The sequence below is a fragment of the Mustela nivalis genome (assembly GCF_964662115.1).
Source record: "Mustela nivalis genome assembly, chromosome: 9".
NCBI lineage: Eukaryota > Metazoa > Chordata > Mammalia > Carnivora > Mustelidae > Mustela > Mustela nivalis.
In genome coordinates this window covers 80901785-80917786 of record NC_139028.1, presented here as the reverse complement: position 1 = coordinate 80917786, position 16002 = coordinate 80901785, and the positions used below count along the sequence as shown (strand labels likewise).

General features: G+C 47.7%; 1 protein-coding gene across 2 annotated transcripts in view; it reads right to left on the bottom strand.

The window, feature by feature from the left end:
* Positions 1-15562, bottom strand: part of NELL1 (neural EGFL like 1) — an 823138-nt gene extending 807576 nt beyond the window's left edge. For both annotated transcript variants that reach the window (XM_082747362.1, XM_082747363.1), the window contains exons 1-2: positions 14954-15562; positions 5866-5994 (exon numbers count right to left, since the gene is read on the bottom strand). In XM_082747362.1, coding sequence (XP_082603488.1) covers positions 5866-5994; positions 14954-15008 — 184 coding nt within the window. In that variant the 5' untranslated portion in view covers positions 15009-15562. The remainder of the gene's footprint in view (positions 1-5865; positions 5995-14953) is intronic.
* Between the last annotated feature and the right edge of the window lie 440 nt (positions 15563-16002).

Below are 16002 nucleotides of genomic sequence, written 5' to 3'. Positions count from 1 at the left end.
CAACAGTTATTATAACTGTATTCCATCTATTCAAAAATTTAAAAGCAGACATGGAATATTTTTTCAAGAGTCAAAATAAATTTAGAGATGAAGCCATAATATGTGAGATTAACAACAACAACAACAAAAAAACACTAAATGATACTAATAGCAGACCCTACAGAAGAAAATTTTAGTGACCCTGAAAGTATTGCAAGAGAAACTATCAAAAATACTACAGAAAGAAAAATGAACTATAATTTTTGAAATGAACAGAATATCTGAAAACTATGGAACAACTTTAAGCAGCCAAACATACATGTAACTGGAGTCCCTAAAGAAGAGAGATGGGGACAGAAAAAAATACTTAAAGATATAATGGCCAAATTCTTTCCAAATTTGATTAAGTACAAGAGGTCTCACAGGGATGCCTGGGTGGTTCAGTCATTTAAGCGTCTGACTTCGGCTCAGGTCATGATCTCAGCGTCCTGGGATCAAGCCCCGCATCAGGCTCTCTACTCAGCAGGGAGCCTGCTTCCCTCTCTCTTTGCCTGCCTCTCTGCCTACTTGTGATCTCTCTCTCTCTGTCAAATAAATAAATAAAAATCTTTGGAAAAAGAAAAAGAAAAAGAAAGAAAGAAAGAACATCACACCAAGGTACACCATAATCAAATCACTCAAAATCAGTGAGAAAAAGAGTCTTAAAATCAGAAGAAAGAAAATTACCTACAGAGGAACAAAGATAAGGTTACACAGATTTCTTGTGGGAAACAATGTACATGAGAAGACAATGAATCAACATCTTTAAAGTACTGAAAGGGGGAAAAAAGTGTCAACCCAGTATTCTATACCCAGCAAAAAAACTTTCAAAAAAATGAAAACAAAATACTTTTTCAGACACACAAAATCTAAAAGTATTCATCACCAACAGACCTGCACTACAAGAAATGATGAAGGAAGTCCTTGAGACAGGATGAGAATGATATCAGATGGAAATAAGAATCCACACAAGGTACCAAAAAAACAAAATAGTAACTACATGGGTAATTATGTGATTGATTTTCTTATTATCTAAATCTTTTCTTTTTTTTTATTAAAGATTTTACTTATTTATTTGACAGAGATCACAAGTAGGGAGAGAGGCAGGCAGAGAGAGAGGAGGAAGCAGGCTCCCTGCCGAGCAGAGAGCCCGATGCGGGGCTCGATCCCAGGACCCTGGGATCATGACCTGAGCCGAAAGCAGAGGCTTTAACCCACTGAGCCACCCAGGTGCCCCTATCTAAATCTTTTCAAAGATACTTGACTGATTAAACAGAAATAATAATGTGGGATGGGAAGTAAACTGTGTGATGATAGATTGATGACCAGGAGAAAAGAAGTAAACTATTGAAATGTTCCCATAATATACATGAAGTTGTATACTTTTACTTAAAGGTGGGTTGTAATAGTTTAATGATGTATACTATAAAGCCTAAAGCAACCACTAAAATAATGAAACAGAGTTATAGCTAAAAAACCAGCAAATTAAATGAAATCATTGAAAAAAAACTTTAATTAATCCAAAATAAGCCAAAAAGTGGAAAAAAAATTGAATAAAGAATACATAGGGTAAATAGAGAACAAATAACAAAAAGATATATTTAAATATAAACAGGTCAATAATGACATTAAATATAAATGGTCTAAATACCTGTAAAGACTCCAGAAGGAAGACAGCTCTGCCAACACTTTGCTCCCAAAAGTCATTTTGGACTTCTCACATCCAAAACTATAAGATAATAAATTTGTTTTGTTTCAAGCCACTCAATTTGTGGCAATCTGTTACAGCAAAACAGGAAACTAATATAGATTTTTTCACCTAGAAGTAGGATGCTCCCATAACAAATAACTAAAAACATGGAAGTGGCTCTGGAATTGAATAATGAGCAGAGGCCGAAAAAATTCTGAAGAGCATGACAGAAAGCCCTGGCTGCCACTAACAAACTGTTAGTGGAAATATAGATGTTAAAGATTCTGCTAGTGAGAACTCAAAATGTAGTAACAGGGTGGTAGAGAAAACCTGTACCATCCTAGGGAATACTTAAATCATTGAGAACAGACCATTGGTAGAAACATAGACATTAAAAATGCTGTTGGCAAGGGCTAAAAAGGAATGGAAACTGGAAGACACAGGATCCTTGTTACATAGTGACAAAAAGCTTAGCTAAATTGTGTCCTGGAATAACACAGAAAGCAAAACTTGTAAAAGGTGAACTTGAGTATTTAGCTGAGGAGATTTCCAAGCAAAGTGCTGAAGATGCAGTCTGGTTTCTCCTTGTTGCTTAGAGTAAAAGACGAGAGGAAATAGAGAGAGGGAGTGAAGAGCTGATGAGCAGGAAGAAACTAGGGCCTGAGGAATGGGAGAACTCTCAGCCTACCTAGACTGCAAAAGACAATAAAATGAGGAGATTCACTGATTCACTGTCAGGAAATTCTGCTCTGGGTGAAAACCACAGGTGTAGCTGATCAACCTTTTGCTAGTGCTTCTGAAGGATCAAGTTTAGAAGATTCAGTGACACAGAGGTCTTTCTGGAGAGATCAGGTATGTCACTCATGGATCCCCTCAGCCATCTTGGCACAGGACAGGAACAGAGATGGGGCTATCTAAGAAAGACCTCTTGTCCAATGGACAGGAGACCCTAAAGTTTCCTAAGAATGTTATAGAAGAAACACTGTCAACTTGGACTGAAGGAAACCTCTGAAAGACGAAATGAGAAAAAGCTAACAAGCTTCGAAAATTCTACAGGCAGGAAACAGACTGATAAAACTATTCAACAACAAACACATTCTATGCTGCCTGAAAAAGGAAGAACAACTCAAAGGAATGAGTCACAGGCCCAGAAGTCAGAACCAAGGATCACACAGGATTACGTCCAAGCCCCGAAATTCAACATAGTTTGCCCTGCTGGAGTTCAAAATTCCTTGGGATCAGTGGCCCCTTTCTTCTTCCAATTTCCATTCTATTATTAGGTCTACCTATTATAGGTATCCTACACTTGTCCCACCATTTTATTTGGGAAGCAGATTACCTGTCTCCTACTTTTCACAGATCCATAGATGGAGAGGAGTCTTCCCCCCAAATTTATGATACTCAGAGTCAGAGTCATACCTGATTTAGATTATGTAGAAAATAAGATTTGGAATTTTTCATCTGACGAGACTGGATAAGGAGACTTTTGGGGAATATTGGGGTGAGGTGAATGTATCCTGCATGTGGAACAGATTTGAACCTTTGGGGACTAGAGGGTGGACCGTGTGGTAAGCACAATAATGGCTCCCAAAGATGTCCGTGTCCTAACTGCCAGAACATGTAAATATGTTACCTTACATGGCAAAGCGGTTTTAGCCGATGATTAAATTACAGATCTTGACGTGCAGAGATTGCAGCTGGGTAATCCAGGGAGGCCCAGTGCAATCACAAGGAGCCTTAAGGGAAAGTCCTCCTCGGTCAACCTCCCATAATGAAGTTACTCTTCCCACCAAAGAAGCTGAAAATCCCTCCCCACGGCTGGAGCCTGCCGGACATCCCAGAGGTAGATGCCAAAGCAAAGATCACACAAAGTAACAGAATTCTTGCCTAAGAAGCTAACACTTGTGGAATAAATAAATGAATGAATAGTGAGTCAAGTAGGCAATAAACCTTTCATGGAGCACATGAGACAGAGGAAATTTTAATTCAATTAAAAATGTGTATTAAAAAATACACCTACTATATGCATGGTACTTAGTTCTAGGGAAGTAGGGATGTATCCAAATAGAAATGACTTCTGCCTTCATGAAGCATGACCTCTCAACAGTAAATGAGCAGACCTTGTAAGGCAAAAAGAAAAGTAATTCCATCTGTATTCTCTTAACCATACCCAGCTTAAAAACTTAACCCCTTAGTAAGAGGAAATGGATATTAGCATACCCCTGATCTTGTTATGTATCATCATATAATATCTGTATATTTATTATATACCATTAACAAGACCTAAGTTATCTCTAGAGTAAATATGTAAATCTCAGCTCTTAAGCTCTTGGTCCAGCCATTCTAAAATAATCCTTTTTTTTTAAATTTACTTATTTGAGAAAAAGAGATCACAAGTAGGCAGAGAGGCAGGCAGAAAGAGAGGGGGAAGCAGGCTCCCCACCAAGCAGGGGTTGATCCCAGGACCCTGAGATTATGACCTGAGCCGAAGGCAGAGGCTTTAACCCAGTGAGCCACCCAGGTGCCCCTAAAATAATCCTTTGTGCTGCCTTCACAAAAGGCTGACTGTAAAGAACCGTGCCAGAACTTTTCAGAGGAACATCCAAGCTGCCTCCCTATCATATCCAATGAGGTCACTCCCTGCAGCGACCTTTACAAAGACCCCCCCCCCGTTCTGATAGCAGATTATGAAATGATTGACCTGATGCTACACCGAGGAGAAGAATTACAATTATTCACAAGTGTACATGGCCTCCCACCTTTCAGAACAGATACCAGCCATAAACCATCAATGTGTCTAAGCCTCTGGGTATCAACTAATATCCATTCTGCGACAGGGTCCAAGGTAACCCAGCCCCTGCCGGCCTCTCCAGCCACTGGCCACCATTTAGCCACCCTAGACACCTTTCTATTCGTTTCTGCTTTCAGACCTTCATACACACTATTTTCCCTGCCCACAGTGCTCTGAATTCCCACCCCGTCCTACACCAGGCTGACTATTCATTTCTCAGGTCTCTGCCGACGCATCAATTTTCCAGGTAACCTTTACCTGACCACTACTATCTCTCCATGCTGGTTCAATCAGATCTCCCTGTACTACTTTGTTTTGGCAGCCTATACATCCCCTTCCTAGTAAGTACAGCAATTGTAATTCAATAATTCCTTGTGCACTGACTGTTTTTAGAACGGGCTGCACCTGTCGTACTGGCAATCCCACTATTAGCATGTTGTGCGGTACACAGCACGAGTTCTGTACAATGACCAGGACTCACTGGGGAGCTACTAGAGGTATCGGACACAGTTTTAACCACTTCGCTGGATTAGCTCCTCTACTGCTTATAACGTCCCCATGAAAGAGGTACGTTAGTGTTTTAGATGAGGACACAGGCACAGTAAGGCTGAACGATTGCCCAAAGTCTCAAAGCCAATAAGCGGTAGCATTGGAATTTGATCTCAGGCAGTCAGGCTTTTAAGAAGCATACTACAAGGGGCCCCTGGGTGTTTCAGGTGGTTAAGTGTCTGCCTTCAGCTCTGGTCATGATCCCAGGGTCCTGGGATCAAGCCCCGCATAGGGCTCCCTGCTTCCCCCCTCCTCCCTTACTCTGCTCTCTCTTACTATCCGTGTCTCTCTTAAATAATAAATAAATAAGAAACCCACTACACTCCCTTGATAACTGAGAACTAAGTAAGCTGCACTCCTAAGAGAATGCAGCCATAAAACATCCTCTGAGGGTGCTCATATACCCATTAAACAGGAGAGAAAATACATGAAGAAGACTAGGTGTACATATAGTATAGATATAGGTAAAGATAAGGGTAATAGTTGAAGACATATCCTGTAAAAATAATATGGCTGGCCAATGGCTTTCAAGACTTTTGCAGTTTCATTCAACTTTAGATCCCCACCAAAATACCCAAGGAAATGTGTCACCACCAAAAACTACTTCACAGCCATGCCTCTAGTGCCCCCCTCCCACCCTCAGAACATCCTTCAGTTATCTGAACCCTGTTGACATTTCTCAACATACTTATGATAGGAACACAAGAGAAATAGCGGAGATGAGCCTGAGACACACACACACACACCACAGGAACACTCCCCAGACAGATTCTCTTGCCCAAGCTCTGCCTCCATCTGAAGAAGGAGGGGCCTTTACCTTGAAATAAATACGCCTTGCTGGCATTATGCAATCCGGATACCTGAGTGACTCCACGGGTGGTGTTCACGAGGTCGAGCTCGGTGATAATATCCACCTGCCGGTCAGGGTCCGTCCCAAAGCCCACCACTGAAAAGGAACAGAGAGGTTGTCTTGGCTTCAAATACAGACTGCTGCAGCAAAACAGAACAGAAATTGCAGAGGCCAAGAGGGGCAGGGAGTACAAGGAGGCGAGTGATGAGTGGTGGACAGGCTACCTTCTGGGGTGGAAAGGCAGAACAAGTCTTCGCTCCGTGGCCCCCGTGATATTGAAGTTTCTTTGTCCCTTTCCCTCTTACCCCCCATTCATTATGGATTGAGAACCCCTTACCCAAAACCCTCAGAGCTTAGTAGATTTCAGATTCAGAATGTATCATATGTTAGAAAGGTATTGTGTCCTAAACGCTACATTTTTATGTAACACCCTAAGCAAAATCTGAAGCAGTACCCCATAATCAAACATATTATTTTGAAGAGGTACAATGTTCTCTTCTGGCTGGCTAAACAAAGATAATACACAGCCTCGTGTCAGTTAAGGTCAAGTTTCGCCACCAAAAGGGTCCAGTTCAGGGTAGCGTTTGCTGTCATGTGACTTATGAAGAAACTTAGGGCTTACAAATTCTTTCAGATCCAGGGATGGTGTCTACAGGATCATGGCCCTGATCTGCCTCCTTCCGAAAGTGATACAATCATAATTAAGATGGTAACAAAACCTGACACCACCATCACCCATAAACACCTCCTTGCGCCACACCCCCTGCGTCAGGCACAGCCGCCCTGATACCAAGGAGGATGACAGAGAACACTCCTGTCCCTGTTGGAGTAGAGTGGCAAAAGGGCTGGCCAAAAAAAAAGAAACAAGAGGCGTTCCTTCCCTCCAAGGAGATTCCTGAAGGGAAAGTTAAATTCCCTGACAACTCTGTTGGAGAACCTTTGTGCAGAGAAATGTGGCCACAAGCCCCCATCGCCTATCTGAGAAAGGCAAATGCAGAAGGCCATCTCTCACCCAGGGGGCATTCTGTGCAATGACACACACATGATTGCAAAGTGACTTCCAATTCTACGTATTAATAAGGCTAGAGATCACCGGAAGGGGCTGTGGGTAAGCCATTCATAAGGGCAGCGTCTATCTACACTTAACATCTCAGCGGTACAATTCTGACTGCACAGTCGGAAATGTTTTAATCAGCAACAGCTGTCAACTTCTGTCTGCTGGCAATGCAATTGCCGAGGCAAGATCTGGAAACCCAATGTGTCCGAGAGAGACTGAGTGAATGATGATCAGGACATCATGGGCTATTGCAACGTCATCTGTCCTCCCACCTTCACCCCTGGCCCCACAGATGTGGGGAAGAAAGCTGGGACACCCTCTTTTCCTATAAAGAAAACAGGAGCTGCTACAGCTACAGAGCCCTGGGCTAGGAAGGCTTGCCAAGGCAGACAAAAGGGTTAATTCGAAGGCAGGGTACATAATCTGCATTCTTGGTTTCTGTCCGGTTTCTTCTTGTCCTCTGAACTGAAGGTTCAATCTCCCCCTTCCCAATGCAGTTCATTATGAGACCAGTTTCCTCAAGGACAGCTCTTCCTTCTACTCATTCTGTATTCATTCATTCATTCATTGATTCATTTATTCATGCAGTAACTTTTCAACAGGCTTTAGCGAGAGCTTACAACGTAACGCAGTGCTGGGCACTGGAGATGTCCTCACAGAGCACACATTCCTGAGCCAAAGGGTGAAGACAGGCAAAAAATAATAATAATTTAAGATGGCAATAAATGCCACGCAGCAAATAAAACAGAGTCACAGAATACAAAGCAACTTTTAGGTGGGGCTATAGAAAGAACAGTCGGGAAGGGTTCCTTTGAGCTGACACCTGACTGCCCGCAGGGGTGGACAGAGGCCAGATCTGGGGAGACAGGTTTCCAGGGATAGAGAGTGTGCTCTCGCCCACTGCAAACCAAGAAGAGACTGAGCATATTTGGGGAACAGAGAAAGGCCAGCGTGGCCAGAGCAGAAAGGGCAGGGAGTGGTAGAAAATGAGGCCAGAGAGTAGGGCGTGCCTTTTGAGCCCCTGGAAGGAGATGGCTGTGCTAACTGCAATAGGAAATCACTGGAGGGCTTAAGGTGTGTGTGGAAGAGGTAAAGGAGGAGGCAATCCTCCTACTTTACATCATGATCTCCCTTAAGCTCCCCTCCGGCTTGTTCATTCCTCACACAGACCCCGTTCACAAAGACGGATCAAACACCTACTCTGGGCAAAGGACTGAGCGGATGGGTGTCCATCAGCCCGAGTCATAGCCCCAGGAGCCTCTGGTGGAGACCAGAGATGTTTTTCTCCAAGTGAGCTCAGATATCAGCAGTTCTGTGATCACCTTGAAAAGGCAGGGGAAGAACTAATATTTCTGTCTGATCTATCATGTTGTACACCTAGATGGCAGAAATTAAACCAAGAGGGATCTTAGAGGACCTCCAAGCTGTCTTCCTCTGGCTGGGAATAAGAGAAGTGATCCAGGGAACATGCCCTTAGCTGGACACAAGAAGACAGAAGTGTCCCCGGAGCCCCAGTGTCCCTGGAGCCCCAGTGCCTCGCACTGGGGCTAACAGAAGGTACGCCCTGAATTTAGGACCTAAATAATGAACTAAAGAGTGCATGCAGCTTTACTGCTCTGGTACAATAACTGCCGAGTAATGTGCATTTCGAGATAGACCACCAGAGGACAGGATGGCATTCAGGCCAAGGAAATGTTCTTGAAAACTTGTGGCTGAGGATATTGCTGCTATGAACATTGGGGTGCATGTGCCCCTTCTTTTTACTGCATTGTATCTTTAGGGTAAATACCTAGTAATGTGACTGCTGGATCATAGGGGAGCTCTATTCTTAATATCTTGAGAAACCTCCATGCTGTTTTCCAGAGTGGCTGCACCAGCTTGCATTTCCACCAACAGCACAAGAGGGTTCCCCTTTCTCCGCATCCTCACCAACACTTGTTGTTTCCTGACTTGTTAATTTTAGCCATCCTGACTGGTATGAGGTGATATCTCATTGTGGTTTTGATTTGTATTTCCCTGATGGCTAGAGATGTTGAGCACTTTTGCATGTGTCTGTTGGCCATTTGGATGTCTTCTTTGGAGAAGTGTCAACCTGTGGAAAGAGCTGAGATGCCCTTCAACAGACAAATGGATAAAAAGGATGTGGTCCATATATACAAGGGAATATTACTCAGCCATCAGAAACGATGAATACCCACCATTTGCATCGGCATCGATGGAACTGGAGGGGATTGTGCTAACTGAAGTAAGTCAAGCAGAGAAAGACTTTTATCATACGGTTTCACTCTTATGTGGAATATAAGGAATAGCATGGAGGACCACAGGGGAAGGGAAGGAAATCCTAAGGGGGAGAAATCAGAGACAGAGATGAACCATGAGAGACTGTGGACCCCAAGAAAACAATCTGAGGGCTTCGGAGGGGAGAAGGGTAGGGGCACCGGGTAACAGGGTGATGGGTATTGAGGAAGGCATGTGCTGTGATAAGCACTGCGTGTTGTATGTAAGTAATGAATCACTGAACACGACATCAAAAACTAATGATGTGCTTGCTATACCGTGGCTAACAAAATAAAAAAAAATAATAAATTATAGAAAAAAAACCTGTGGTTGACTGAATTATTGGATTCAAATCTTTACCCCTCCCAGAGCCACACCCTTTGCTGTGTGGCTTTGCAGTTCCTTCCACTCAAGTGAAAGTAAACCTCTGTTTCCTTTGACTTTGAGCCTTGCCATATAACTTGTTTCAATCACTGGGATGCTTGGGACGTCAGCAATGTTAAACGAGCAGAGGCCTGACCATGCTTGGGGGGCAAGGCTTGATGTCTGGTACCCCTGCACTGTGAACATGGCCCCACAGCTCCACTGGTCCAAGGAGACAGGCACATGGAGCAGACACCCCACTTGAGTTTGGCACCATGCTGAGCCATACCTGACCTAGATGAGCCAGGAACACAGGAACAGAACAACCTACAGAAACGTGAACCAAAATAAATGTTGTTTTAAGTCACTGCGTTCCAGATGGTTTGGTATGCAATAATATTGGGGCAGCGGTTGACCGAAGCAGGGACTAAAGACCCACTATAATTGACATCCTTAAAATGCTCCCGGATGAGTTGAGGGAAATTGGACGAGGAGGTGAACCATGAGAGACTACGGACTCTGAAAAACAATCTAAAGGTTTTGGAGCGGTTGGGGGTGGGAAGTTGGGTGAGCCTGGTGGTGGGCACCATGGAGGGCACGAATTGCATGGAGCACTGGGTGTGGTACATAAACAATGAATCCTGGTACACTGAAAAGAAATTTTAAAAATTAAAAATTTAATTTAAAAAAAAAAAAAGAAAAAAAAGTGCTCCCAGACTAGGAGTCCTGCAAACTAGACAAGCCTAAAAGGCACCCAAACAGATTCTGTAGCACTAGCAGAACCCCCCGTGGTTGCCCTTGGATCTCTGTCCCTAAATGAGGACACAGCATGCTCCATCCACAACGTGTTGTGGGAAGGACACTAAACCAAGAGCTAGTTTCATTCCTGTCTCTTCCCCCTACTAGCCCCCGGAAAAATAACTTCACTTCTCTGAGCCTCGGTTCCCTCCTCTGTAAAATGAGGATGGTCATAACTGCCTCCCAACCTCCTAAGGTTTTGATGATAGCTATGGGAACATGCCTAGCATATACATGGTGCCCAGCTGGGCTTTGCTGCATCTCTCTTTCCTAAGACAGCTCCCTGGTCCTCAACTCCACTGGAATTGTGCAAAACGTACAGATGTCCCTCTTCCTCCCAAACCCTCCACATGCCCAACTGACCTGGAAGGGCTTCTCACTCTGGCTGTGCTTGGGGAAATCTAAATATTAAGTCTATACTCATTCCTCCTTGACAGCCCACAAGTAAAGGGATCTGCTGGTTTTAGGATAACTGCATTGTTCTTGTTATGAAAACATCCCATAAAAACAGAACAAGAGAAATCAATTAGGCTTCCAGATACACTTTTCTTCTCTCCCTTTAATTGGTCTCCTTCCTGATAAAAAACGTCCTGTGCCAACAGCAGGATGTGTAGAAAGACAGCACTTTACACACTGCCTAGGGAATCAGAAAACCTATTAATAAGGTAGCATTTACATGGCCTCTCCTGAACCTAATGCAGTATGAGAGCATTGGTTCCATAAAAATAATTTTTTTTTTACTTTAATGTTTCTGCTTCTTGTCCAAGCATGGAGCTCCTGCCCTTTCCAAGGAAACCCTATTAAAGTTCTCTACTTTGGCCACAACTGCTCTACAAATGACTGAAGCTGGGAACTGGAATTAGGCAGGATAAAACACTTCTGGGGAAAAACATTCTTTAAGACCTGGAAGGCAGCGTGTTACTGGCAGAGAGACACTTGAGTTCTGGCTCTGGGATTCAGAACCTCCACCCTAATCTCCCGGGACACCTGCTACTGCTGGCCACCCCACCGTCCTGGCTAGGGAGTGCTCAGGCCCAAAGACCATGCAGCACACCTTCAGGGTCCCAGGCCTAAGCTCCCAAGCAAATCCTCCCGAGCCTGGCTCACTCCACATGTAATCCGGGCTCACTGTCTGCGATGGCAGTTCTTTTCTCCTGGTCAACACACAGGGATGGGATGCTGCAGAGCTGTTCCCAGACATCGTGTAACAGCAGGGTTTCACCACCAGTTGATCGATTCAGACCCCTGGACCCCTACAAAGTTCCCCAAAAGCAATATCCATGAAGAACATGCTCTATGCCTGTTCCAAGTCAGCCAGAGCTGACTCTGTTCACGGCTCTCTTATTCTGGAGTTAATGAAGAGCCAGTAAAGTGGCTCAGAAAGAAAAGGCTCTCCTTTCCAGCAGGTGGCAGCAAAAGGCAGCAAAAAGGGCCCCAGGGGCTCCCCACTGTCACCCACCCCCCAACCACCACCACCACCACCACCACCACCACCACCGGCCTGGCCTGGTGACCAAAACAAACAGGAAAGGGAATTGGGTATTAATCACACAGCCCAGCCATCCATTGGAGAAAACTCAGGGACCTAATAATAATGTAGCCTTCTAAACTGTCCTTATTAAGCATGCACCTGGAAATCCCAGAATGATCTTTCACCCAGAAATAACAAGACCTGGAGAACAGCACCTCCTATCTTGACTCCATTTTAGTCTCTTAAAACAAGGTCCCTGAACAATGAGCAATTGAAGCAGCTTCCTGTGACACCTATCATTAGATCTTTTCATATGTAACCGCTACTGCACTGCAGTGCTGCTTTAATTAAAATGTGCCTGATATCATCTATTCATTCCCATTAAAAGGCGCTGATATCTGAGCAGCTCACTAAGTGAACCACATGTTTATTTCATCCTGGACTGTTAACAGCCCAGACACCAATTGTCCCACTTGACAAATAAACTTTCTGAGCGGCTGTTTGGATCCTGATAAACTAATCACGAGTCAGCCTCTGCTACCAAAGAGAATTAAGGTTTGATGCAGGGATGGTGGGTCCTGGGCAAATCAAAGAGGCTACCACCCCCTCCCCAAGAAAACTGCTGATGGCACCCCTTCAAGAGACAAGAAATTGTAAGTAAAGGACTTGAGATATAATTCCAAACCACCCGCTCCCCGCCATCCTGATTCTTCTGATACTTTTTGCAGAAGCAGTATGTGGCCTCTGGCATTCAAGAAGTGCCAAGGGGCACAGAAAACCCACGCTCCCTAGCAACTGCCATAACCAATAGGGCAGACCCTCCCATGCTCCCCCTGCCTGTGCACAGCCTCCGCCCTCCACCTAAAATGCCTTGCCCTACTCTGCCCAACTGGAAAACTCCCTGTAAAGCCTTCAAAACACCCCCCCTTACATGTCACCTCCTGATTAAAGCCTTCCCTGACCACCAACCCCACCCCTCCCCAAAATTCATTCCTACCATTTCTCCTCTGTATTGCTTTCAATGAAACTTCTTATACTCCCTCCTCTCCTACCACCCACCGTGTCCCCCTTCAAGCTATAGTGGGGGGAAAAACCGTTTTCCAGTTTCTACCTAGATTTTCGACTAAGCTTTAAGTTCCTGTAAGTCAAGAAGGACCAAGTCATTTCCTCTCTGCATAACCAATCCTGGCACCCAGCAAGGCGCTCAACAGTTCTTTGAATAAATACATGAATGAATCTTTGCTACAACAGAATTTTTACAAGATTGAAAAGGGTTTAGTGTGGGGAAGGGGAAAAGACTGTGTTCTTCAAGGTCTTCAAGAGCAATGCACCCCGGAGACCCCGGCCATTCCGGGTGGGGGCACTTTTTGCCGACTTGTCAAAGAACTAATGAGAACAAAGGATTTAGGCAAACCGGTAACGACATGCACTTGAGGATGTGAAACGACCAAGGAGCTGCCCCCTCCCCCCTGTGTCTCTCTCTTCCGTTCCTCCATTAAAATGCCCACCAGCACCAGAGTCTCCGCGCACGGGACTGGTAGTGCATGTTCTGCATTAGCCTCGCCCGTCCTGATTTTCTGGGGGCGCATTTCTTCCGGTGTGTTCTTGGTTTTAAAAGCCTAGTCCATCCCGAGGTGCCCATACCCAAGAAGCAACTATTCCAGGCTGGATTGAGCCTGGCTGCCTCTGAAGCCTTGGGAAGCTCGGACGAAGACAGGAAAAGGGAGGAGGATTCCTTTTGTCCCTAGAGAAGTCTACACCCGTTGCTCTTCCATTAAGCAAAGGGAAAGCTGCTACCCTCTCACCTGGGTAGACGAACGCCCAACTTTGTATCCTCAGGCGGGCTAACTGCAAAAGAGGAGCGCCTAGGGCGCAGGCGGAGGGAACTTTCAGGCCAACCAAGGCACGGCACCCTCCCCCGCCCTTTCCCCAAAAACTTGCCGCCTGGCCCCGGAAGGAGGCAATGCCTCTAAAAAGGGAAATGAGAGTGGTTTTTAAAAGATAAGATAAGATAGGGGGAAGAGTGACTACACGCCGGTTCTGGGATGCAAGGTCGGCAGCGCATACTAAGGCTGGCTGGCACAGGAATAAAAATTCGCCACGCTCCCACCCCCACCCCCGGCATCGGAGGGCTGTATTTTTTGCCTATACTGTGCCTCATCCACCCCACCCCACCCAACCCCCACCTTCCCACCTCTACTATGAGACCCGCAGAGAAGACAACCGAGAACGGGTCTCCAAACCCCATGAGATATGGGTTGGGGGCGAGTGGGAAGGGATGGAAGGAGGTGCTCTTTAAGAGTCCTCACAACTGCGTCTCTGGAGGCAGAACGAAGTGGGGACTTCAGAAATTACGCCAGTTATCCTAGTCCTCCCTCCACAATCCCCAACCGCAATTATAGCAAGGGGAAACTGGCTGGAAGCTTGAGAAAACCTCCCTGGATTGTCTCCACGGTTCCAGTTCCCACCAATTATTGTTCGTCCAGCCCCTGGGGAGAGGGTGGAAAGGGAGAGAACGCTCTTGGAGTTGCCCCCGGGGAGAGTCAGGAGGGGACAAGGCGAGACCACAGAATGCCGCGGCTCGCCCGCAGCCCTCACCCCGTGCCGTGCCCTCCCCGGCCGCGGCCGCGCCCGCCCGCCGGCCGGAAGCGCTCTCTCTGCGGGCGCGACTCCCGCGGCTGCCCCTTCCCCGCACCGCCCGCGCTGTCAGAGCGGTTTCCACCGCACCTTTCAAGTTCGGGGGTGTGGGGCTCGCGGGCAGAACCTGCGGTGGTTTCGACCCGGAAGCTGGCTACTAAGAGCAGGAGGGTGCGCCGGCTCGGCCGCGCCCCTCACTCCCGCGTCCGCGAGGCCGCGTCTCCAAGGAAGGGAGCACTCGTGGGGGCTTCTTCCAGCCCGTGAGTCCCACTTCTCACCCTTTCACCGGGAGCAGGGCAGAGAGATCCGGGGCACCCATCCACACCGCGCCGCCCTTCCCGGACCAGCACGGAGCTCGTCTCCAGGTCTCCCAACGCCTGTGCGGGCACTGGGCACAGCGGCGCGACTCCCCCCTTCCCCTGGATGCCTCCGCCCGCCCCAGTCGTGCTTACCTGTCCTGGCGGTGCAAACACAGAACCACACAACTAAAATCACATCCCTCGGCATCGCTCCCGAGGGTCCCCGCCAAACGGGGCGCGCGGAAACCAGGAGGAAACAAATGCGTCTGGATCTCGAGGCGCGCCGGGCACGGAGCCGCCAAACTTGCTAGCGGGCGGCGGGGGAGGTGGCTCGGCAGCGCCGGGTGCTGCGCTCGGGGATCGCGCCGGGCAACGCGGCCCCGGCCGCCCCGCCCCCAGCCCGCCCCCCACCGCGGGCGGCGGCGGCGCGGGGCGCGGGGCTCGGGCCCCGGCCCCCGCTGCGGCTGCGCCCGCCTCGGAGCTGGGGCGGGAGCGCGGGGCTCGGCCACTCCGGCAGGTTGCGCTCGGCGCTGGGATCGGGTTCTCCCGCTTCGCCCGCCGAGCTGCGAGCACCCAGGAGGCAGGCGCGGAAGCCGCTACTACCGGGAACACCGGAGCTGGAGTCCCGGGACGCGCGGCCAAAAAGGAGACGCTAAAGACGCCCGGCGCCCCTTCGGCTTCACGCGCTCCAGCCCAGCCGAGCTGGCCTCGCCACTGTCGTTGGCTCTGCTTCGCTGCCGCCGTGGGTGGGGGTTGCCGAAGTTGCCACAGTTCATCCCCACCGAGACGAAGAGCCGGCGAGCCCTCGCGGGTGGGCTTTTTTCCCCCGCGGGAACCCTGACCCGGGCGGCGCCACGGAGCGCGCCCAGCCCCTCCCCGGAAAACAATTACCGGGATTTGCTCCTGCAACTGGGCGGGGAGGGGCGATGGGCTGAGGGGGCTGGCGGCTGAGTCGGCGCTCGCCTCCGGCACCTGTCTCCGCTCTCCGGTGGACCCCTCTCTCTCGCTGCGCGCTTCGGGAGTGCAGGGGGGAGGCCACCGAAGAAGGGTCCCCGAGCTGGAGTGAGCTACAGTGGGGGGTCTGGGGAATCTATCTGCGAACCTTCCGGTTCTGCAGGGCAAATGCTGCCACACAGGGGAAATTCTAAACCATTTTTTTTTCTTGGTGACTTGATGATTCTGTCAACAGCCCTTCTCTCCTT